The following is a 26466-nucleotide window of genomic DNA, read 5'->3' as shown; positions in this document are numbered from 1 at the left end:
ATTCTTGGAGAAGGAAATGGCAACCCATTCCAGTATTCTTGCCTGGAGAATCCCATGGACGGAGGAGCCTGGTGGGCTACAGTCCACAGAGTCACAAAGAGTTGGACACGACTGACAGACTTCACTTTCATTTTCACTTTTGAACGTTCTTTGGCATTGCTTTTCTTTGGGATTAGAATGAAAACTGATTTTTTTCCCAGTTCCATGGCCACTGCTGAGTTTTCCAAATTTGCTGGCATATTGAGTGCAGCACTTTCACAGCATCATCTGTTAGGGTTTGAAATAGCTCAACTGGAATTCCATCACCTCCACTAGCATTGTTTGTAGTGATGCTTCCTACGGCCCATTTGACTTCGCACTCCAGGATGTCTGGCTCTAGGTGACTGATCACACCATTGTGGTTATCTGAGTCATTAAGATCTTTTTTGTTTAGTTCTTCTGTGTATTCTTGCCACCTCTTCTTGATATCTTCTGCTTCTCTTAGGTCCATACTATTTTTGTCTTTTATTGAGCCCATCTTTGCATGAAATATTCCCTTGGTATATCCAATTTTCTTGAAGAGATCTCTATTCTTTTCCATTCTATTGTTTTCCTCTATTTTTTTTTTTTTTGCATTGCTCACCTAGGAAGACTTTCTTATCTTAAGCTCAACTATTTATGGGTGCTTATTTCTCAAATTTGAGGATGACCTTCTGTGATCATGGACTGAATAGCTTATAGGACTGTGATTGTATGGTTTCATTCAATAGATATATTTTAAGCAGTTAGCATTAACAAAATATGTAATGGAATTCAAGGATAAAACCTATGAAAAGAAACATTCCCTGTTTTCAAGCAAAATAACACAGAGTGAACATAGTACAGAGTAATGATCTGAATCAGATGTGTTTTATTTTTGTTGTTGTTTGGTGTCTATGTCATGTCTGACTCTTTTGCAACCCCATGTACTGTAGCCTGCCAGGCTCCTCTTTCCATGGGATTTTCCAGGCAAGAATACTGGAGTGGGTTGCCCTTTCCCTTCCCAGAGGATCTTCCTGGCCCCGGGATTGAACCCATGTCTCCTGCATTGGCAGGTGAATTCTTTATTGCTGAGACAACAGGGTAGCTCTGATGTGTTTTATATAGAGAGAGAGAAAATATTGATATCATAGACAGCACATAGCCAAACACCTAAAACTCCAATTATGCATTCATTTATCTCTTCTCAAGTGCACTTAAAAACTACTTTTTGAACACCTGATATAGTTAGGTCATAGTTTGCATGTTGGTAATACAAAGACTAATAAACTTCAGCTACTATCTTAGAGATACAATATGTTCAAAATTACCTTAATATGGTATAGCATGTGATAAGTGGAACTAAAAAAACAGATGTAAAATCAATGCATTTTGGGAACCTGAATGGGAGATATTATTTCAACTTGGGAAGTTCAGGGATATTTCATGGAAAAAGTATGGTTTAAAAATATTAACTAATGCCTAAATATATTTTTAACTAAATAAATATGTTTTTCCTACCTAATATAAGCCTAACCCGAGAAGAATCACATAAAAAAAAATATATATATTAGCCATGTCCCTCAGGGGCTCAACAACAAATAGAGGAATAGAAAAGACTGATATATAATTAATGAAAATATGATGTGCTTACTAATAAAATTGAGAAATGTGACAAGATGCATTGAAACACCAAGACCATGATTGGCTCCTGTGCATCATGCCTAATTGAATGAAGAATGCAAAATTTTAGCATTTTGGAAGATGGTACTAAGAGGAAAAAGGGAGAATTTTTTTTTAAGAGAGGAAAAGAACATGAGTAGAATTGTTACGGAGAGTTGAGATTCAGAGAAAGGGGCATAATAAAGATGATCAAACTAGTCAATCCTAAGAGAAATCAACCCTTATTATTCACTGGACAGACTGATGCTGAAGCTTCAATACTTTGGCCACCTGATGCAAAAAGCTGACTCATTTGAAAAGACCCTGATGCTGGGAAAGATTGAGGGTGAAAGGAGAAGAGGAAATCAGAGAATGAGATGGCTGGATGGCATCACCAATTCAATGGACATGAACTTGGGCAAACTTCAGGAAATGGTGAGAGACATGGAGGCTTGGCGTGCTCCAGTCCATGTTGCAAAGAGTCAGACACGACTTAGGGACTGAACAACAACAACTGGAGACTTTATTGTTAAAGTTTACTAACAAGTTAACAAGTTAAGTATATTAAAATAAGAAGTTTTAAAACGTGAAATACAACATAACTCCATTACCCTCTCTTTCCAATGAAATCTCCATAGAAATCTAAATTGCTTTTTAAAATTATTAAAATTATTTTTGTTGTTTTTTAATGTACAAGATCTTTGTTTATTATTACCATTTTTGTTTTAATTTTTTTGGCCATGCCAAGCAACATGTGGGATCTTAGATCCCCAACCAGGAATTGAACCTGTGCCCCCTCGAAATGGCAGCACAGAGTCTTAACCACTGGACCACCTTGGAAGTCCCTCGAAATTATTTTTGGATTTGAATTCTTTTCTATGTGCTATGAGACAGGCCTTAGCTATGTATTGGGTGAAGGTTATAATCTTAAAGTGTACAGTGACAGGTAACTATGTCCCAAAGAGATTTCAAATTACCACATTCAAAAAAACTGGATCTTTGTTCCCCAAAGCTAATACTCTTGCAGTGTTCCCCATCTAGGTGAAGGGTGCACATGCTGAACTGATTACCTAAACCAGAAGCCTGAGTATTACCTTGACATCTCTTCTCTCTTCACTTGCTAAATCCAATCAGTAAAGCTGCTTCCAGGCAGCTTAATAGGATATATACCTTTAACTCCGTTCACCTCTGTCTACCCCACATCATGAAATCATGCCCCCATCAATTTACTCAGGTATTACTGCGTTCGTCTCTTACTTGTATCTTCCCCAACCTCATTCTCCCTTTCAGGCTGTTTCCCACATTGCAACCATGGTGAACTTACTGTTGTGCAAAATTGATCATGTCAGATTTGTAGCAGCTGATGAGTAGAAGGAGCAAACTGGCAAGACAAGGAAACCAGAGACTCTAGATAGAAAGTTGGAAACAAAAAGACCTTAAAGAACACTGACCTCAGCTGCTTCATTTAACAAGAGAAGACTGAGGTCCAATCAGTCAACAGACATGATGTGCCCAACACAGGCATGGAACAAAGGTATTTCATTCTGTAATCTGCTTTCCTGGCCGTATTCCACAAGTCTTGATGTCTAGAACTGTGTGGTCACTCTTTTTCCTGGCTCTTGAAAAATAATTGTTTGCTCATTTTATTATTTTCCAAATTAACAAAGCACAGGTTTCCCTGGAGGCTCAGATGGTAAAGAATCTGCCTGTAATACCGGAGATCCAGGTTTGCTCCTTGGGTCAAGAAGATGCCCTGGAGAAAGGAATGGCAACCCACTCCCGTATTCTTGCTGGGAGAACTCCATAGACAGAGGAGCCTGGTGGGCTACATATAGTCCATGGGGTTGCAAAGACCTGGACATGACTAACATGACTAACACTTTCACTTTTCACATAGCTTGAGAAAAACAAGAGGCACAAACATGATTCAAATATTAAGTTTAGTAAAGAAATGGGTAGTTGGCACCCATGGAGGAGAGCCATCCAATGCATTCTGAAAATAATGTTAGCACAAAGCAGTCCCCTAAATTGATGGACTTCAACCGTAGTATAAGAGGCCTATATAATATAAGAGAACACTTACACTAATTTCATACAGATTTTTCCTTTCTTAGAGAATGTGCTGCTAGATGCTAAGGTTGTATTTTTATTTGCCACCTTCTGGATATATTATTAGAGCAAATATAGGCATTGAAGGGCTTCCTTTGTGGCTCAGACAGTAAAGAATCTGCCTGCAATGCAGGAGACCTGAGTTCAAACTCTGGGTCAGGAAGATTCCCTGGAGGAAGGCATAGCAACCCAGTCCAGTATTCTTGCCTTTAGAATTTCACAGACAGAGATCCTGGCAGGCTATAGTTTATGGGTTCACAAAGAGTCAGACATGATGAGTGACTGACACACACACACACAGACACACACACATACACACAGGTACTGAGACAGTAAACCCCATGGATTCCTGAATTCACTTGTACCACACACTAATGTGATCCATGTAATTCTCAGGGAAGGTGGGCTACGAAGTACATGCTCAGTCAATAGCCAGAGCATGAAAGAGCCTTTTAGTCACCTTATGATAAAAAAAAGAAAAAGTATATATCACATTTCATGATGTCAGATGGGGAAGAAATGGTACAAGAGAATTCTCCCCTTAACAAGGAAATCCAGCAAAAAAGTCAAGATGTAGAGAGAAAGGCAATTCCCAGAAGGCAAAATGAGATTTTGGTAAACTTTGTTTTCAAAAATCCTGTCTCAGAGGACTTGAGTCAATGTCTTATTTTATCCAAATTGGTTTTCACTTCTGTAACTATTATTAGAGTTGTTGAGTTTTGCTTGTACGTGTTGTGGATCCTGTGGTTCCCACGTTTTGTCAAAAACAGAGTCACCTGAAATATTTCTGTGGTTGAGATGTGCAATGAATTTAGCTGGCTGTTTGAAAACTCTCCTGATTCTGTTAGCTGTTTCCCCTGTCTTCCTGCTGGTTCTCATCATTCCTCTCTAATTTTGAATGTGGTTAAGGGGAAGAAAGGCAAAATAAAAGTCTATTTTGAAGCAAATGGCACCACCCATGACTAACTATATACAGTATTTGTGACTTTGGACAGTTTTATTATTGCACTCTCCAGGGCCCACAGCTTGCTGCTACTAAATAAGAAATCTCCATTGTGTATTTTTATGGCCTAAATTCACACATTGTTATATATAATATTTGTCTTTTACTGAATGCTTGGATCCCTCTGTCTCTCTCTCTCTCTCCCTCTTTTCTTTAGATGCAGAAAAATGGAGAATAATGGTAACAGAACAACAGCCATTTTATTTTTAGGGATTTCCATGCTATATCTTCTTAAAGCCAACCACAACCATTTATATAAGTAGAAAAAATATGACTTGAAAATCAAACATGAATGAGACAGGCAGGAAGGCAACCCACTCCAGTACTCTTGCCTGGAAAATCCCATGAACGGAGGTGCATAGTAGGCTACAGTCCATGGGGTCGTGAAGAGTCAGACACGATTGAGCGACTTCACTTTATGCGGTTTCAGGAGGCATCCTTGGTAGCTCCACTGGTAAAGAATCTGCCTGCAATACAGGAGACCCCGCTTTAATTCCTGGGTGGGGAAGACCCCCTGGAGAAGGGATAGGCTACCCGCTCCAGTATTCTTGGTCTTCTCTGGTGGTTCAGACAATAAAGAATCTGCCTGAAAGGCAGGAGACCTGGGTTTGATCCCTGAGTTGAGAATACCCCCTGGAGGAGGGCATGGCAACCCACTCCAGTATTCTTGGTCTTCCCTGGTGGTTCAGACAATAAAGAATCTGCCTGAAAGGCAGGAGACATGGGTTTGATCCCTGAGTTGAGAATACCCCCTGGAGGAGGGCATGGCAACCCACTCCAGTATTCTTGGTCTTCCCTGGTGGTTCAGACAATAAAGAATCTGCCTGAAAGGCAGGAGACATGGGTTTGATCCCTGAGTTGAGAATATCCCCTGGAGGAGGGCATGGCAACCCACTCCAGTATTCTTGCCTGGAGAATCCCCATGGGCAGAGGAGCCTGGTGGGCTACAGTCCATGGGGTCACAAAGAGTCAGACAAGACTGAGCAACTAAGCACAGCACAGCATGTGGTTTCAGGAGTGAGACAGAGAGAGAACAGGGAAACCAAGATTGCATTGCCATGAACAAATATAAAGAATAACCTGTTAGTTTTGATTCTGCTTTAAAATAATGCATGAAGCTGATTTAACAATGTAGCTTATGACCTTAAAATGCTGGGTTCATTTTTGAATCATCATGCATCTCCTCAGTTCCCCAGAAGAGTCATCATGTCTTGTTAAGAATTAACAAGCCCTGGTAAATTAATAGATTAATAAATAAAACTGTACATTTAGAAGTGGCACAATGCAGTTGGCGAAGTCAGGCATAGGAAGACAAAACCTGCTTTGTGATGTAGGACAAAAATACTGAAGCTGCTTAGTGATTCGGTTTCCTCTGGTACCAGCTAGCAAGAACATAATTCCTTTGAAAATTTGTTTTAATGATGGCTGATGGTTGTGTTGGTACAGCTGAGATTTTATATCATTTGTGTAGGGCTGGGCAGAGTGGTAAACCATAAGTATCTGGGTCTACATCGCATATCAATCATTTGATTTTTACCACTGAAGCGTTGATGTCAGGTTCTGAAGAGACATTGCCCTGATTTAACAGGCAGGAGCAGAGATGGTAGAAGAATCAAGGTGACTCCAAAAGAGAAAAGGCCGCTGTGAGCTCTTTCCCCAACTTCCTGGGTAGATTTCCATCTCACTGCTGTCTAGGGCGCAGCAACACGTCATGGAGGATTTTCGGTAAGCCATATTTTTGACATTCTGCACTTGTTCATGGTGTGCACCAGACAGGAACATATGGTTCCAAATGTCTGTGGCAGTTGTGTAGAGGACACAACAGAAAGAGTGGTTTTATGTTGAAAATAAAATAAAAAGGAGAAATCTGGAAAGCAATGAAGTGGCCACTGAAGAGCCAAGACCTTCAATACTTCAAGTTGCGTATTATGGTTGTCAGAGGGAAAGAAATGTAGAAAGAGTGAAAACATTGATATTGTCTACAGCTGTGATTTAAAATGTTCTCATTGCTTATCCTAGAACTATTCAATGACAAAAATCGGTATGACTCTAGGAATTTCAGTTGCTTGTCTAAGTAATTTTATAGAACATAGGTATTTCGTAATAATACTTTACAGAGGAGTTTCTCTTTGAGGATTTTACAAAATAAATAAAATCAGTTGATACACTGGCATGGTTTCCTGTGTGAATTTTTCAGGTCAATAATCTGTACTGTGGTGGGAAGAAATTGTTTACCTTGCCCTGGGATAAATATCTGTCTAACTGGGCTTTTATCTGTTCTTCCCTTCTGTCGTGAGCTTTCAGTGATCACGTCACGTGCTGCGAATATCGGAGCTGCACAGAGTAAGCCATTTCTGTTCTTACTCATTTAGGATCCAGTGGCTTTTTGTGACTTGTGATCACCCTGCTCTCATCTTGCTGTTGTGCTACAGATGATTCAAAAGCAATTAGTCTTAGAGTTGGGAATGCTTTTAAAATTGACTGGCCATGGACAAACTCAGGACATTTTAATCAAGTGATGTCTTACAACACATCTCTTTCCTAAATGAGGAGGTATGCCACCTTCTTGAAGCAGGAAATCACTTGCCATAAAGAAAAGGGCTATCAAATGTGTTTGTTGTAACTCTGGTCTACATTGCTGTGACCAACACAGTAAGGATAAGATTAACCATCCAAGCTTGAAAAGCAATAAATACCAAATGAGTATGAGCTAGCTAAAAAATATCAGGGTACATGGATACATGTTAGTTGCTCAGTCGTGTCCACTCTTTGTGACCCCATGGACTGAAGTCACCAGGGTCCTCCTTGTCCATGGAATTCTCCAGGCAACAATACCAGAGTGGGTAGCCTTTCCCTTCTCCAGGGGGTCTGCCCAACCCAGGGATCAAACCCAGGTCAACTGCGGAATCAACCCAGAATTGCAGGCAGATTCTTTACCATCTGAGCCATCAGGGAAGCCTGGGCTAGCTAAAAACTAACAACATATGTAAAGTATATTAAAAATATGGAGAAATAACTAGGGAAATAAACTTCCAGGTCCCCTCAGAAGCAGGCTGAGGTGAGAATTCAATTATTATAAGTGAATTTGGGAGTTCATTCGAAGAAGGACCAGTGAGAGTGAAAGTAAGAGGCAGGAAAAGAGAAGAAAGCTGATAAAAGCATTACCCAGTAAGTTATTTCCACGGGCAACTGGAAAAGAATTCCTTTGGGAAACTCTGGGAGAAAGTATAGAACACAGTTCAGGGTTCTCCCAGGTAAGGGGCAGATTCCAAGATACTAGGCCTAGATTTAACCTCCCAATTCCCACAGTGAAAAAGAAGAAGCAAGAGGAAGCGAATCAAAGGAGGAGGAGAAGAGAAGGTGCAGGGCAGGAACAGAGACACAGAGGTAGGGAACAGACATTTGGATACAGGTTCCGGGGGTAGGAGAAGGGGTAGAATGAATGGGAGGTGAGGCTCGATGTAGACGCACTTGTCTTATGTAAAACAGACAGCAAGTGGGAACTTGCTGTACCACACAGGGAGCTCAGCTCGGTTCTCTGTGAAGACTAGAGGGGTGGGATGGGGGTGAGGGGAGGGAGGGAGGGAGGTTCAAGAGGGAGGGAATGTATGTATCTCTACAGCTGATCCACTTCATTGTACAGTGGAAGCTAACAGAATATTATAAAGAAACTGTGCCCCAGGTGGGGAAAAAAAAAGAGAGAGAGAGAGAAAGTAGAGGAGGGAGGAGGGAAAAGAAAGAAAAAAAGTCCTCAGGAAGAGTCCCAGCTGTTTTCAGGAAGCCAGATTCACGTGCAGAGGTAAGTGCTGAGAGCATACGGGTGGGGCACGGAGAACACCTGCTACTGCAACTTGGACCAAAAGTTACAAAGTGCTTTGGGTAAAGGTGGAGGATTGAGCGCATTTCCTCCGGAAAGCTCACTAAAACTACAGTACAAGGGCCCAGAGAAAATGCACTCCTTGAGGAGCGGAAATTCACCTGGCCATCTAGACAACACTCAGTATTAAACCATCACTGCTAACAGGCAAGAGCCAACCTGCGCTTCAAGGTAGAAAAGTCTCCTGGCTAAGAGCCAGCAGCCTGCAGGGTCTCCAGGCCCGGGGTGATGTGGTGACCTGACGGAGAAAGGACTGCTGGAAAGCTCTTTAAGAAGGAGTTAGATCCACACCACTAGATAACTTCCTCTCCTTATGACCTCCACATAAAAGTGGGGCATTTCTCTGAAGAGGGTACAACTGAGGCTTTCTGGACAGGAGGATTCAGACTTAAGGAAAGGCAGAAATAACAGTCTGAATTGGGGGAAGAAGTCAACAAAGGTGTAAGTGGAAGTTGAGGCTGGTGGCTATTTTCATTCACAAGACACGTGAAGACCTTGACTCTCAGGGAAGAGCAGCAGGAGAATCTTCTCTTGGGAATGTAATCAGCTCAGAAGAAAACTTTTTAAAAAAAATTTCCTTCAAATTTATTTATTAGAGAGAAATAAACATTATGTACATCATTGAATTCCCATTCTGCCTGCCCCAAAGGGAACCAACATTGTGATATTTCTTTGCCATGATTTTACATTACCTACTTACTATCCTCTTTTTGAATGTTGGATTTTGGTTCTGTTTGTTTGCTTATGGAAATATAGTTGCTGCACAACATCACACAAGTTATAGGTGTACAGTACAGTGATTCGCAATTGTTAAAGGTTATACTCCATCAACAGTTATTATAAAATATTGTTTATATTCCACACGTTGTAGAATATACCCTAGTAGCTTATTTCATACCTAATAGTTTCTACCTCTTACTCTGCCATCATTATATAGTCCCTCCTCCATTCTGCCTCCCTATGGTAACCACTAGTTTGTTCTCTATATCTGTAAGTTTGCTTCATTTTTGTTATATTGACTAGTTTGTTGTAGCAAACTCTTAAACGTACTTTTGAAAATACTGACATCAGAGGTGCCCCCATGTCACTGCCACGTGTGTGTGTGTGTGTGATGTGTGTGTGTGTTTAGTCACTCAGTCATGTCCTACTCTTGGTAACCCTTTGGACTGTAGCCTTCCAGGATCCTCTGTCCATGTGATTCTCCAGGAAGAATACTGGAGCAGGTTGCCATTTCCTCCTCCAGGGGATTTTCCCAACCCAGGGATAGAACTTGCATCTCCTGTGTCTCCTGCACTGCAGGGAGATTCTTTACCTGCTGAGCCATTGGCAAAGCTAAGAGCCCACACATCCTGCCTAATTTTACTCCGTACTTGTAATCAGCCTTCCAGACCTTTCTTCTTAAACATGGACAGACAACAAAAGGTTGTAGGATATTTGAGAAAGTTCCCACCATGAAAGTTGGAGACCAAAGAACACACAAAAAAAGGCATCTTGAAACTGTTAGGGGAAGCACACTGATTGAAACCGCCCACCCTGGCCAGGCACCATAGTAACCATTTGCATGAGTTGTTTTATGACAGGAGATCCTGATAAGGAATAGGGAACTAATAAGCCACCACCAACCGGAAGAGTTCGAGAAATGTCTAAAAGAGACACTGCGTGTCCGTCCACTTCCCAGAATCCCTCTCGCTAGCATCCATCTTGGCTGACCGATGCGTGCCCCACCAGGAAAGACTCTGAATTAGAATGACTGGCCAAAGACAACCCGGAAACTAATCCCATCACCATAAAACCTGAGACTGCGAGCCACATGGCAGAGCAGTTCTCCTGGGTTCCCTCACCCTACTGCTCTCCAGCCGGGTGCCCTTTCCCAATAAAATCTTTTGCTTTGTCAGTACATCCTCAGACAGTTCATTTCCGAGTGTTAAGACAAGAGCCCAGTTTCAGGCTCTGAAAGGGGTCCCCCTTCCTGCAACAAAACTAACAGAGAGTATTTAGGGGAGAAAAATCCTTCCAAAATATCCTCAAAGGCTTAAAAACAGACATTACAGCTATGAAACAAAAACAAAATATTTAACATTGAGAGGGAAAAAATAACTCATAAAATAAAAACATGATAGCATAAATGAAAAAAAAATCATCAAAGGATTAAAACATAAAGTTGAGAAAATGTTCTAAAGGGTTACACAAGTTGACAAAGAGAGGTACTCAAGCAACAGGTACACTATCTGAATAAACTGAACTAGAGAAAGAGAGTTTTTTGAGACACTTTTGCTTAAGAAATCACTCTAATATGTGTTGCGAGAAACGAAGAGGAAAGAATGAGTTAGATGGAGATACAAAGACAGGGAGACATAGAGAAAGAAATAAGGAGGAGGAAGAGGAGCAAAAGAGATAGGATTCAAAGCTAAAGCAAAACCAAAAGCATCAGCCGTTAAATATACAGAAAAGGAAGAGAATCTCCAGGTGACTGTATAGGTAGTATTCCAGGAGAGAAACTGACCTTCTTGTAGACAGCCACCTGTCCCGAATAAAGCAGCATTAATTCAAGAGCAAAATGACTAGAAACATCACTAGCATCACTTATGATGCTCTTTTTTATTTTTTAACATGTAAGAGAGCTTCTTGAGTACTTGTTCCAGCAAAACAAGAGGGAAAACCAAGGACCACATGTAAGGTGTAACAATTTGGGCCTTGTCTAAGGAGAGATCGGGCTTCCCAAGTGGCTCAGTGGTTAAGAATCTGCCTGCCAAGGCAGGAGACGCAGGACAGAAGGGTTCAATCCTTGGGTCGGGAAGATCCCTTGGAGGAGGAAATGGCAACCCACTCCAGTATTCTTGCCTAGAGTATCCCATGGACAGAGGAGCCTGGCGGGCTATAGTTCATGGAGTTGCAAAAAGTTGGACACAACTGAGCGTGCACACATATACACAGACACACACACACACAAAAGAAAATATCTGACCTTTACACTGGGTTTTGGGAAGCAGTCTATGTCACACCTGATAGAAATGTCTTTGCTTTTAGGGCACAGACTAGCCATACTTGATAATCTTAAATTAGAAGCTAACCACAGCAGAAACCATATGATTGGGACAGGGGTGAGATGTGAGTCACAAGTACCACTTGCTCTGGATCGTGAGTTAAATCATGTGGAAATCAAGTGGTCAATCAAGACTAGGAATGGAGCCACAGTAGCAACTGTGGGTATTTGAGCTGGGGCGATCTTTCTTAGTCGGCAGTATTCCGTCATGTTTTCCCAAGTCAATGCCAGGAGGGTATCATGTCCTAACTCCATAAGGAGAGACTAGCAGAAGCTCTGCATTTCAAACCCTTTCAGACTCTCTTCTTTGGCTGATTTTCATATTTATCCTTCCTTTATAGAAAACCATAATCATGAGTTTAATAGATTTTAGTAATAATAAGTGGGGCTACTCTGGTGGCTCAGTGATAAAGAATCTGCCTGCCAATGCAGGAGACACAGGAGACCTGGATTTGATCCCTGGGTCAAGAAGATTCCCTGGAGGAGGAAATGGCAAGCCACTCTAGTAGTCTTTCCTGGGAGAAGCCCACGGACAGAGGAGCCTAGCTGGCTACAGTCCGTGGGATCACAAAGTCAGACAGGACTTAGCACACACACACACAGGCAGGCAGCACTGTACTTCACTGTGCACTGGAGTCAAATATAAACCCTGAATAGTGACTGCACTTGAAAGCTCAGTTTATTAAGAGGAGAAAGGGAAGCCAGGAGAATGAAGGTGTTGGAGAGTAAAAATCTCATATACCATGACAGCATGATGGATAATACCACCAACTCATGAAGCCAGCAAGAACTATTTATGTATATTATGTAGAAGCGACTGAACAACAATGTAGAAACATGGGATGTGTAAATGCTGGGCACAATATCTGAAAGAGGTGGAGAAGAAGCACTGGGGGAGCAAAGTGAAATGACGGTGTTACGTTCCATTTTTATTTAGTATTAACTTCTGTATTATATGTGTGTGTTTATATATGCATGTATTTCTTTGATAAATAAACATAATAGTTTAAAAAACACAGGATGCTCCAAGAAGGGATTGTGAGGAAAGAAATTAAACCAAGATGTAATAATTAGAAACCTGGGTTAATTTGCATAATTTGAATATGAAGAAGCTTAGTATGTATTGTTATCAGGGGGTTGACTTTGGAAATCTATAAGGCAAGGTGGGCTGAATAAAAATTAGACGGTTGTAATGGCTGTGAGATTCAGTTTGGGGCTTTTTAAAGGCAATTACTAGCTTTTTAACACAGGTTCTTTAAGGTTTCTGCTCACTTATTTAATCATTACAAAACTGAAGTAATTTGAGCTTATATGATTACTGAAAATAATGATTATTAAAATATGTACAAAAGCAAACTTTGAATACATTAGGTATGTATACGTGTATGCTAAATCGCTTCAGTGGTGTCCAACTCTTTGTGATCCTTTGGACTGTAGCCCGCCAGACTCCTCTGTCCATGGGATTCTCCAGGTAAGAATCTGGAGTGGGTTGTTATATCCTCCTCCAGGGGATCTTCGGGACTCAGGGATCACACCTACATCTTCTACACTGGCAGGTGGGTTTTTTGCCACTAGCACCACCTGGAAGCCCATAGGTAGGTGTGCAATATATGCCATTTTACTCCTCCCTTTCAAACCCAATAAGCCTACAAATATATTATTTAGTAAATAAACAGCAATTAATTATTAATAAGAAACTCAACAAACTGAGCTGCAACTATGTATCAGGAGTTGGGAAAGGCTCTGAATGTATCCAGAGACTCAACCCCAAATGAAAAGACCCTGCTTTCCTGCTGCTTGCAATCTAAAAGGAGAGAGAAATACACAACAAATGAACAAATAGTTAAAATCAGTAATAACTGTTGATAAAGAAAAGTTCAGGACACTGTGGAAGGGTAAAATTGGGTGGACATATTTTTCACTGTGGATCCAAAGAAAGCCTTTCTGAGTAATGAGATAGGAGGCAAGAATAATGCTTCATTAGGAAAAGTGTGAGGAAGGGAACATTCAAGATGCTAAAAGCAGCTTGGAAAAATGTCCTGACACAAAAAGTTGGGCACGATTGAGGACCAGAAGGGGACTAGTTTGACAGGCTCCAACTGAGAAGGAGAGTTCCCTGCCGTGTGGCTGATGGAGGAGGAACATGAGAAGCAAATATGACGTGAAGATGTTGACCTTCTCGTGGTCTGAGAGGTGAGGACTCTGCCTTACAAAGCACATAGATGGGTGAGCGAGTGACTACAGGTTGGAAAGATGGAGCCAGGCTCACCAGTCTCACATCACCTTAGATCAGTTCTCAGATCTTCAGGAACTTTGGTAAGGACCTTGGAGGATCTGGGCATCTGAGACATGGATGAGGCTCCTCTGGCAATTCCTTCTCTCCACCTGACATCAGCCACTCAAGCTCTATCGCATTTACATAGTAGGGAGCTTCCCACAACAGAACCTTCCTCTGCCTGAGAATCTTCTTCTTCATCCCCCTTCAAGAACTCCCAACTACCCTTTGCGCTGTGCTTAGTCACTCAGTTGTGTCCGACTCTTTGTGACCCCATGGACTGTAGACTTCCAAGCTGCTCTGCACATGGAAATTCTTCAGGCAGGAATACTGGAGTGGGTTGCTGTGTCCTTCTCCAGGGGATCTTCCTGACCCAGTAATTGAACCCAGGTCTCCCACACTGCAGGCAGTTTCTTTACCATCTGAGCCATCAGGGAAGCCCTAGAATACTGGAGTGGGAAGCCTATCCTTTCTTCAGGGGATCTTCCTGACCCAGAAATTGAACCAGGGTCTCCTGCATTGCAGGCAGATTCTTTACCACCTGAGCTACCCAGGAAGCCCCAACTACCCTTTCAGTCAAGGCATAAAGGATACTTTCTCAGAGTACTCTTTCCTAAGCTCCTACTTCCAAAGCAAGTTCCACTTTTCAAATCTAACATATCTTTCTGCTTTCCTTCATGGAACCTGCATTCTGTCTCTGTGCCTTGATGTTCTCTTCTGCAAAATGGGTGTAGTAATATTAGTGACCATCTCAGAGGATCATGGCAACCCAATATAAACCACAGAAGAGAGTGCCTGACCTGTGGTAAAGGCTCTGTAATGTTAGCTATCATTTGACACAAGCCAGGAACAGAAGGATATGTGTTATAATTATATTAAGTCTCAAAGCAGGCAAAATTAATATCTGCTGTTGAAAGTGAAAATATTGGCAATGTTTAGAGGGTGTAGCTGAGAAAAACCAAAGGGGTTCTGACAACATTCTGTTTCTGGTCTGAGTGGTTGGTTGCATGACAGTGGTCACTTTGTGATAATTCATCTTTGCGCTCCAACTTAGGGTTCATTTTGCATTTTAAAAAGTCCGTTTATTATCATTAACATAATTTGAAATTCTGTATTTAATTGTAGAACTATTTGCTTGACTCTAGGTTCCATGAAAGCAAGAAGAAAATCTATTCACTTTGTCTCTAATACTTAGTATAATCTCCAAAACAAAGGATAAGAAAACATAAGTCTGATTATGTCATTCTTCTATTCAAAATATTCAGTGACTCCCTATATAATCCAGATGAAAAGTCAGAGTCTTTCCAGCAGGCCACAAGTCCTTAGCTGTCTCTCTGAGTCACTCTTGGTGCTTCTGTATCACTCAGGATGAGCCAGGCACATTGGAATGAGCCAGTGTTTGCACAATATAATTCATGTACTAAATGCAACAGAATGATTCCTTGTAAGGTGGCAAATTTTGTTTTGTAATTTCACCTCAATTATTAAAAATGTGAGGTAAAGTGCTGAGAAGTTTTGGAAAACAGGCCATAGAAATTAAAATAGTGTTGATGTTATAAAAAAAATATAGAGGAGCAAAACTGCATGTTAAAATTACTTCTATTCAATTAAAGAATTTGAGATTAAAAAAAAAAAAAAGTGAGTACTCTAGAATCAGACTAAGTTCAAATTCTGACTCTGTCACTTACTTGTATGATTTCTGACTTGTTGCTTCACCTCTTTGTGCAAAAGTAGGGAAAACCACTAGACCACTCAGGTATGATCTAAATCAAATCCCTTATGGTTATAGAGTGGAAGTGAGAAATAGATTCAAGGGACTAGGTCTGATAGAGGGCCTGAAGAACTATGGATGGAGGTTTGTGACATTGTACAGGAGGCAGTGATCAAGACCATCCCCAAGAAAAAAAAAATGCAGAAAGGAAAAAATGGTTGTCTGAGGAGGCTTTACAAATACCTGTGAAAAGAAGAGAAACAAAAGGCAAAGGAGGAAAGGAAAGATATACCCATTTGAATGCAGGGTTCCAAAGAATAGCCAGGAGAGATAAGAAAGCCTTCTTCAGTGATTAATGCAAAAAAATAGAGGCAAACAACAGAATGGGAAAGACTAGAGATCTCTTCAATAAAATTAGAGATACCAAGGGAACACTTCATGCAAAGATGGGCTCGATTAAGGACAGAAATGGTAGGGACCTAACAGAAGCAGAAGATATTAAGAAGAGGTGGCAAGAATACACAGAAAAACTATACAAAAAAGATCTTCACAACCCAGACAATCACGATGGTGTGATCACTCACCTAGAGCCAGACATCCTGGAAGGCCAACTCAAGTTGGTATTATGAAGCACCACTACAAACAAAGCTAGTGGAGGTGATGGAATTCCAGTTGAGCTATTTCAAATTCTAAAAGATGATGTTGTGAAAGTGCTTCACTCAATATGCCAGCAAATTTGAAAACTCAGCAGTGGCCACAGGACTGGAAAAGGTCAGTTTTCATTCCAATCCCAAAGAAAGGCAATGCCAAAGAATGTTCAAACTACTGCACAATTGCACTTATCTCACACACTAGCAAAGTAATGATCAAAATTCTCCAAGTCAGGCTTCAACAGTACATGAACTGTGAACTTTCAGATGTTCAACCTGGCTTTAGAAAAGGCAGAGGAACCAGAGATCAAATTGGCAACATCCATTGGATCATCAAAAAAAATAAGAGAGTTCCAGAAAAACATCTATTTCTGCTTTATTGACTATGCCAAAGCTTTTGACTGTGTGGCTCACAATAAACTGTGGAAAATTCTGAAAGAGATGGTAATACCAGACCACCTGATCTGCCTCCTGAGAAAACTGAATGCAAGTCAGGAAGCAATAGTTAGAACTGGACGTGGAACAACAAACTGGTTCTGAATCAGGAAAGGAGTACATCAAGGCTGTATAATGTCACCCTGCTTATTTAACTTATATGCAGGGTACATCATGAGAAATGCTGGGCTGGGAGAAGCACAAGCTGGAATCAAGATTGCTGGGAGAAATATCAATAACCTCAGATATGCAGATGACACCACCCTTATGGCAGAAAGTGAAGAAGAACTAAAGAGCCTCTTGATGAAAGTGAAAGAGAAGAGTGAAAAAGTTGGTTTAAACCTCAACATTCAGAAAACTAAGATCATGGCATCTGGTCCCATCACTTCATGGCAAATAGGTGGGGAAACAATGGAAACAGTGGCTGACTTTATTTTTGGGGGCTCCAAAATCACTGCAGATGGTGACTGCTGCCATGAAATTAAAAGACACTTGCTCCTTGGAAGAAAAGTTATGACCAATATAGACAGCATATTAAAAAGCAGAGACAATACTCTGCCAACAAAGGTCCATCTAGTTAAAGCTATAGTTTTTCCAGTAGTCATGTATAGTTGTGAGAGTTGGATTATAAAGAAAGCTGAGTGCTGAAGAATTGATGCTTTTGAACTGGGGTGTTGGAGAAGACTCTTGAGAGTCCCTTGGATGGCAAGGAGATCCAACCAGTCCATTCTAAAGGAGATCAGTCCTGGGTGTTCATTGGAAGGACTGATGGTGAAGCTGAAACTCCAAAACTTTGGCCACCTGATGCGAAGAACTGACTCATTTGAAAAGACCCTGATGCTGGGAAAGATCGAGGGCAGGAGGAGAAGGGGATGGCAGAGAATGAGATAGTTGGATGGCATCACCGACTCAATGGACATGAGTTTGAGTTACCTCCGGGAGTTGATGATGGACAGGAAGGCCTGGCATGCTGCAGTCCATGGTGGCCCAAAGAGTCGGACATGACTGAGTGACTGAACTGAACTGAACTTAGAGTACTTACCTCTCAAGGTGGCTCTCAGTATTAAATCCATTCATACGTGTAACAGCACTAAGAAGGGTGCCTGGAATATGTAATAAATCACAAAATAAACTCATTATTTTAAGGACAAGCTTAACCAGAAGAACACAGAGATTAGTTGAGGGTCACTCCTTTATAAAAATGGCTTTTAGAATTAGAAGAAGTGGAGAACCTTGGTCCCCATTGGCTTTGAGACATCAGTCCATCCACTTGCTGTCACGGTTGGGTCTCAGGAAAGGGTGGGACTTGACTGGGAACCGGGAGCCATGGTAAGTGATCAGACCAGGGCGAGGACCCAGGTTTCCTGACATCCCAACTGCCTGATTGGGCTCTTTTCTTCTTTACTCTCCTTACTTATGTGTGGAGGGAGCTACATACCAACTTGGTTCAGACTTTGCACATGATGGAATTCTATTTTACACACTCAGGTTGTAATAATAGGATATAAAGATATGAATAAGTAAAGACTTTTTTTTTCTTTCGAAGATTACTACAATTGCTTTCTGCAGTGCTTTAGCAAATGGACCAGTGTTGGCATGAAAATTACAGTAAAAATATTAATACATGTGGGATGGTAGCCATGGTGCTGAAAAATGAAATGTGAAGAGAAATCCCTACTCTGTACAGCATTTTCCTGACATTTGACATCTAAGATTATACCCCAGATTTTCTAGACACAGTGGACTATAGTATTAATAATGTTCTGAGTATGACATTTAAATAGAAACTCATCTATGTAGGAGCTTTGAATGAAATCAAAACAGAAATCTGGTGTATTATTCAGATTAGTCCTACAAATATACACTTACCAATTGTAGGTTGTGTGCATTATGAATTCATTCATTCATTCATGCATTCAGTGAGCATTTATCAAGGTTCCACTAATTGCTAAGCATTGCGCTAAATGCTGAGGTTTCAGTCAGCCATCATTGAGTCTCTAATAAAGTAAACAGATATCTAAAGAATTGATAATGACCATGAGGAAACTGAGCAGGGCATTGTGAAGGAAATCAATCAGAGAAGCAAGTTTAGATCAGTCAACAGAATGGATAGAAAGAGGCAACGGGGGTGAGGAACAATTAAGAACTTATTATAATAGACCAGATGGAAGAGCACAGTGATTTGGGTGAGTGTAGTGGTTCTCAACTAGGGGTGATATGTACTTCAGAGGACATTTGGGGATGTCTGCAGACATTTTTTGGCTGTTACAGCCTGGGAGGAGGGTACTACTGACATCTAGTGGATAGAGTCCAGGGAAGTTGCTAAGCATCCTATAAGACATGGGACAGCCTCCTCAATAAATAATTTTCTGGCCCCAAATGTCAACAGTTTTGAAGCTAAGAAACTCCAGGCTAGATGATAGCATTGGAACTGCAGATAAACAGATTAAAGAAAGTTTGAGGCACAAAACCAAAAGCACATGAAAATATATTGCATGTAAGGGGAAAGTAAGCATGGCGTTCTGAGTTTTTAGTTTTAATTCCTGGACAGAAGGTGGTACGCATATTGAAATGAGAAACTTTGAAAGGGGGCTAGGGAGGGAGCAATAATACGGCTCAGAATCAAGAGACTGACATGTGTACTCAGTGGAAAATAGTAATTAGAATCGGTTATGAGAATCTGGAGTTCAGAGGCAAGATCTGAGCAAAAGATGAAATTTGAGATCCTTGCTTAAAGATATTTAATGCCTTAGAAACATATGATATCACCTAGGGAAAAAATTAAACATAAAGAAGTAGTCAAGGAGTAAGAATTTTGATTTCAAAGCCACCTGATTTGTTTTTTTGGTTTTTTTTTTGCTTTTCATGCCCTGGGTAACATTATAAGTAAACTCAAGCCTACTAAAAACTTTGAAAACACATTTATAACATTTGAGTTCCTTAGTTTATTCTAAGCTAGTTTTCTTGTGTCTCATTACGTTATTAAAATCGAGTAATCTTAAATGAATTATTATCTAAGTAATGTCACCAGTTCTCTGCACAAGGCTGTACATTACTTCCTTATTAACCTCAGTGTATCAATTTAAGCTTAAGATTTGGGAAACTGGGAAAAGACTGAATGCATTCAATTGGACATTTTTATTCTTATGGGAGCTTTATGAAACTGTGAATCAAGAGTGAGTAACAGTCATTTTGGGCAAAAATAACTAGACGCATATATATATACAAAATACAGTGCTTCTAAAAAGCACAAAACAAATTAACAGCAGCTGCTGATCACTCATGAGTAACTTAACACCATGAGCCTGTGTACATGAGCAGTGGAGGAAAGCATTTTAACAAGGAAATAAATTTCAATTTAAAGCTTTACAGGTTTTATAGATAATACAGAAAAGCAACTTAAAGTGTGCATGTATTCTTTAAGAAGCCTACTTTGGGAAATGCAATATTTCTAATATCTCTACCAACAAAAAAGAACTTAGAGACAAAAGGTAATTCAGGTAAAAGTGACGAAATGTCTTTAAATAGCGTTGGGCCAAATTACTATTAATAGACTATTATATGCTCAGTCTCTCAGCTGTGTTCAACTCTTTGCAACCCCATAGACTGTAACTCACCAGGATCCTCTGTTCATGGAATTTTCCAGGCAAAAATACTAGAGTGGGTTGCCATTTCCTCCTCCAGGAGGTTTTCCTGACCCAGGGATCGAAACCGTGTCTCTTGAGTGTCCTGTATTAGCAGGTAGATTCTTTGCCACTGTACCACTAGGGAAGCTCTAATATATACACTATTAATGGAGTCATTTCCTAACAGACAAAATATCTTAGTCTCTGCCATCTGAGGCATATTTAAACTAGAAATGTATGTGCAGATTAATTTAACCGAAAAAGCAAATTACCACAATTGAACTAGTATATATTGAGTAATGAAATCCTTGGAAAATACTTTGCATACAGTAGTTCCTATAATCCTCCAATTTCCATACCGTGTTATCCGTTTCAATTTACAGATGAAGATATCAAATCCTAGAGAGAGTGTATCCGTCAGTATAGAAGAAGTTTTGCTGTAATAACAAACAGATCTCAAAATTTTCATGGACTATAGCACAATTTTTGTTTTCGCTGATTTGTTATCAATTTGCTACTAATCTGACAACTATTCAAGCAAGTCCTTCCCAGAAGGTGACTCAGGGATCCCCGCTGCTTCCATCTTGGCCTCTAGAACTTGTGGTTTTTGGAATTACTGTGGCAAAAGACAGTCCCCAAGGGAGGGGTGAGAGCCTTTCATTGCTTTCCTTCCTACCCAGAAATGGCACAGACTGCTTCTACTCCCATTTTGTTGGCTAAATATACATCATTACACCTCATTGAAAAAGGATAGGCTTTAACACACCCAGGAAAAAGAGAAATGGATCTAGGTAAGCATCAGCAATCTCTATTATAGGGACATAAAGTAATCTAACCAAGGTTACAGATAAAAAATTAGGTAAAACCAGGATTGAAACAGTTTGTTCAAAAGCTGACCTAATTCTAGAGTTTGGATTCTCCAGATCTAGCCATGCTTGTATTTATTATCTACTAGCCCTATATGCACCAAGAAAAATAGACAACTGAACTTGCTTTACACAAATCTTTAGGTTTTTTAAAAAATCCATTAATAAGCTTTGTGTGTGTGTTCTTAGTCGCTCAGTTGTGTTAGACTCTTTGTGACCCCATGCACTGTAGCCTGCCAGGCTCCTCTGTCTGTGGGGATTCTCCAGGCAAGAGTACTGGAGTGAATTGCCATGCCCTCCTCCAGGGAACCTTCACAACTCAGGGATTGAACCCAGATCTCCTGCATTGCAGGCAGATTCTTTACCTTCTGAGCCATTAGGGAAGCCCAACCAGGTTTTATATTTCTATAAATATAAATAAATATTAGGAATAAATATAGATACTAAGAATAAATATAAATACTTAGTTAAGGATTTATAAAGTACCCATTATTGGAATTTTGAAGCATCATTTCCTTATCAAATTCTTCCCAAATTCCTCAAGAGGTTATATTTCTCTTTTCGTCATGCACAGAGTACCATTTTGTGAAACTCATCACACTTCTTTATCACCTATGAGTTTCATTATGGCAGAAACCATATTTCTAATGTGTCTCCAGGGCTTGGATGTCTCCCACACAGTAGGCACTCAAATATGCATTGAACAAACTAGTGAATGAATAAACAAAAGGGAGTTTGTCTCTTTTCTGAAGTAGGTCTTAGCATTGTTGACACTTTCCAGATTTAGAAATGTTCCTCGCCTAAATAAGTGAAATTTACTCTTCTATAATCTCCATCCAATATTCTCATTTTTCTTATTTTTCTCTTTGCCTAATATTTTGACTAAGTTCTTTTAGCTCTTCAAATTTCTGAAGATAAGATTCACACGCTCCTGGTTTTTCTTGGTTTCATCGATCTATGCATAAAATGCATTTGTAAATCCAGATCCACCCATCTTCTTATCTGTGTGTTCTTATCTATATGTTCTGTTCTATCACCTCTGTTACAGAAGTATCAGAACCAGGCACACTATTTGAAGTAGGAACTGACGAGCTTCTAGCAGTAGGGCTATAACCTCTCTTGGGGGATGGACAGTATGGGTCTTCAGTAGAAAAAAGACATATCCATATGTATAATCTATCTCTATCTCTATATCTATGAAAATGAAAGTGTTAGTCACACAGTCGTGTCCAACTCTTTGTGACCCCATAGACTATAGTCCACTGGGCTCCTCTGTCCATGGGATTCTCCAGGCAAGAATATTGGAGTGGGTTGTCATTTCCTTCTCCAGGGGTCTTCCCAATCCAGGGATCGGACATGCCTCTCCTGCATTGCAGGAAGACTCTATCCACTGAGCCACCAGGGAAACCCTATATCTATATCTAATCTATATCTATATATCTGTATCTATGGGTTTCCCTGGTGGCTCAGATGGTAAAGAATTCGCCTGCAATGCAGGAGACCTGGGTTCAGTCCCTGGGTTGGGAAGATCCCCTGGAGAAGGGAATGGCAACCCACTCCAGTATTCTTGCCTGGAGAACTCCATGGACAGAGGAGACTGGCGGACTCTGGTTCACGGGGTGGCAAAGAGTCAGAGACTAAGACCCACGTGGGCTTCCCAGGTGGTGCAGTGGTAAAGAACCCGCTTGCCAATAGAGGAGACATAAGAGACACAGGTTCTGTCCCTGGGTCTGAAGATTCCCTGGAGAAGGAAATGGCTACCCATTCCATTATTCTTGCCTGGGAAATCCCATGGACATAGGAACCTGACAGGCTACAGTCCATGGGGTCGCAAAGAGTTGGACACGACTGAGCAACTTTACACACACAAACACATACACACACATATATAGTCTCTCTCTCTCTCTCTTTATATATGTGTGTGTGTGTGTGTGTGTGTGTGTGTGTGTGTGTGTAGTGCCTGGCACTACATGTTAGAGTGAATGAAAGTACCTGAAGTTATGTTAGGTTTCTTTTGTAATCCTTTCCTATTGTAGGTCTGTAAACTGTGGACATGTTTTTCAGATGAATTAACTCAGTGTAGGTTAGTTCTCCAAAATCCATACTTTGAGTGAAAAAAAAAATTGTCTATGAATGTTAATGCAAAGCTAGCCAACATTTATGTAGAACATTCCCCCACAAAGCTCAAAGGAAATTAAGCCAAAATGATCAAATGCTGATGATTTCCCCAGGGAAGCGTCCTTGTCCTTCCACAGAGAAATAGTCTTCAAACCTGCAGAGCTAAAATAGCCTCTCTTCCAGCGTTCAAACGTGCCAGTCGAAAAGAAAACCAAGACAAGGAGCCGCGCTGGAAGCTGCCTCTTTCCCAGTTCTGCATATGTAAATAGAGGCAATTTACAAGAGATTATCTGGGGTCTGAATAGGAGAGAAGCCACTTTAATCTTTGAGTACCGAGGTTTCATTTCTCCTTCTCTTCTTCCTCCTCCTGCTTTCTTTCCTCTTTGCCAGAGTTAAAATAAGAGCTCTTCTATTCCCCGAAATGCTGGCGTCCGAGATGGCGCTTTTCCATCAAGTGATGGGGAAGAATCTCCTCTCGGAGACCCTCACACAGGCGCCCGGGGACATTTCCAAGGAGGGTTCCTCGGCCACTCGCGGCCCAGAGCAGAGGTTGGCTCTGCTCTGACCATCAAGTTAAATGTTCTGCCTTCAGGAGGCAATCCTCAATACACTTTCCAGCCTTACGGCGCAAAGTTGAGGACGAGGGAGAATGTGCGTGCGTGTGCGCGCGTCGGGGTGTCTGGATGGGTGTATTGGGGCGGGCAGTAAATAAAGGGTGGGGCGAGCGAGGGGAGGCGAGCGAGGCGAGGCGGCCAGGGAGAACCGTGAAGCCAAAGCGTGGCTCGGATCCCAGTTAACCTGCGGGAGCTCCTCCTGCTCACTGAGAGCCCCTGCACCAACTCACCCCGTACCCTCTCCCCTTCTTCCTCCGTATTCTTTCTCCATCTCCCCCGCCACCTCCCACTTGGTCTCGTGGCACTCTCCACCTGCCCCCCATCCCTGCCGCCACCCCACTTTCTCATCTGACCCGAGGACGAATGAGGGAGACATTCCGGCGAATTGGGGCAGCAACTTTCCCCGGCTGGTCTCTCGGTTCCGGGAGCAGTTGCGCGCGGCTTCTCCGAGACCCGCGGCCCATGGAGGAGGAGGACGAGGAACGGTGATGGGCTAGCGGCAGAAGCCAGAAGCCCAGAGCGAGCCCATCGTCGCCCGCCGGCTCCGCCATCCCACGCCGGTTCCCTCAAGCTCTTTCCGCCAGGGGAGCGCGCTGGGTATCACCGCGTTAGCATCCCAGGGAGGATGAGGCAGGGACCCGAGCCCAGCGGGCAGCATCTCCAGGGCGAGCGGCGGCGGCTGGGTCTCGGCATGAATTAAGACGCCAGGAAGATGGAGCGCCGCACACTCCTCGCCCAGCCCAGGCTGAGGACCAGGGACGCTGGCTGGACGCTTCTCTATTTCCTCGGCTCCGTCCTCCCCCAGACCGCCCCGCAAGTACTCCGGATCGGTGAGTGAAGCCCGCGGGGCGGGGGAGCGCTCCAGGAGGCCCGCTCTGGGGACGCGGTGGCTCCCCGCGGCCAGCGCGGGCGCCTCGGGGTCCCGGGGCGAGGGAGCGCGCGTCGGTCCGGGGGGCAGGAGCTGGGGGCTGGTGGAGGTCAGTGCCCACCCGAGGCTCCGGGAAAGAAGCCGCGTCACCGCTTCCCTCCTGGCCAGTGCCGGGCTTCCCCGCGAGTACAGTTGGCGGGTTTCTTTTTTTTTTAATCGGGGCTCCAGGAACGCGGGCAAGAGAGCCAGCGATCCAGGTTCGCCTGGACCGGCTCGCTACTCTGAGTGTAGGGGGCTGCAGGCGGTCGGTTTGGGCCGGGAGATGCGCTTCTCCTCTGCGCCTCGATAGGCATCGCGCTGTCCAGATGCACGCCCCGGGGGTCCTGGCAACCAAGTCTCTGGGTATCCGCGGGATGCCCAGATCTCAGGAGTCGAACTGGGGACCACCAGGGATGCGGGTTCTTCCCTGCGTCTGCTCACCCCGATCCTTCAAGTTTTCTTACTTAAGTTGGGTTCTTGCTCGAGGAGTCTGGAGGGTTCCGTTAGAGTAGGGCAGAGTTGGGGTCTGACTTCTGGCTGAGGGCTCAAGGAGTCAGGAGGACCGTCGAGTTAGCGCCGCGAGCCGGCCCCTAAGTTTTCCACCCTCTCCCCAGTCTGCCCCACCTGCGTGCCACTGAGCACGATCCAAACCGTCAGGGTAAGTCGCTGGAAGACTCTGGACTTTCGTCTCAAGGTGGGATAAAAGGAGACTGGAAGACTGAGGATAGGGACCCCGGGGGCCGCCTAAGGAGGGTGGGGTAGTAACAGGGGAGAGAGGGATCTTTGCTAGCGTGTGGACTCAGGGACCTAAACACACAGCACCCGCCACCAAGGTCTGGTCTGTGAAGGCACAGAGCGATTTCTGAGCCGCTTTTTGGGTTGAAAAAGCTCGTTGACTACTTTAATGCTCTCCCTGGCACACTAAAACCAATTTCTATTCCTTTAGTTCTCAGTTGGTCCTCTTCCCCCAACCTACTGGGCTTCTTAAAGACCCAGTGAAGGCGGAGAGCCGCAGGTGAAGTCTTGACACCACGCGGGGCTCCCAGCTTTTCCAGTTTCTCACTGTAGGCACGAAGACTGAGGTCTTCATCTCCGAGGACTTCTAACTTATACCCTGTCCAGGAACTGACCGAACGTGCATGGAACCATCCAGGGCACTCTTTCATAATGCCACTAAAGTGGCTGAAATTGTTCAATAACTATTCTGACCTGCAATGAACGCATCTCTTTTCAAAGATTCAGAACCTAGTTCCTGTCACTGAATATCCCAATTGAAAATTTTAAAAAAATAAAAATGGAAGTTTACTATTTTGAAATGCATTTTCTCTAGGCACATGGGATCTGTTTTTCAAGGACAGAAAAGATCTCAAATACTAACTTTTACCGCAGATATCTTTCTCTAAATTATGATAATGCACATTTTAATGGATGATTTAGACTGTTCATTTAAGAAGTCCCAAAAGATTCCTCTACAAAAAGTACCACTCATAGCTAAAATATTCTTCACCTTAGTTATGTTTTAACCTTAAATTTTTTAATCTTTTTTTTTCTCTTTTATTTATTTTTTTGGGGG

General features: G+C 42.3%; 1 protein-coding gene and 1 pseudogene across 3 annotated transcripts in view; one reads left to right on the top strand and one right to left on the bottom strand.

The window, feature by feature from the left end:
* Positions 1–4424: 4424 nt before the first annotated feature.
* LOC147380303 (uncharacterized) lies at positions 4425–24586 on the bottom strand (annotated as a pseudogene).
* GRIK1 (glutamate ionotropic receptor kainate type subunit 1) overlaps positions 24110–26466 on the top strand; it is a 465964-nt gene continuing 463607 nt past the window's right edge. For all 3 annotated transcript variants that reach the window (XM_086413002.1, XM_086412991.1, XM_086413013.1), the window contains exon 1: positions 24110–24816. In XM_086413002.1, the coding sequence (XP_086269128.1) occupies positions 24699–24816 (118 nt within the window). In that variant the 5' untranslated portion in view covers positions 24110–24698. The remainder of the gene's footprint in view (positions 24817–26466) is intronic.

The sequence above is a fragment of the Bos grunniens genome, chromosome 1 (genome assembly GCF_055505025.1).
Source record: "Bos grunniens cultivar Pamir isolate PY7600 chromosome 1, Bosgru_T2T1.0, whole genome shotgun sequence".
Taxonomy (NCBI): Eukaryota; Metazoa; Chordata; class Mammalia; order Artiodactyla; family Bovidae; genus Bos; species Bos grunniens.
Note: the sequence above shows the minus strand (reverse complement) of the source record. Positions and strands in the feature narration are given on the sequence as shown.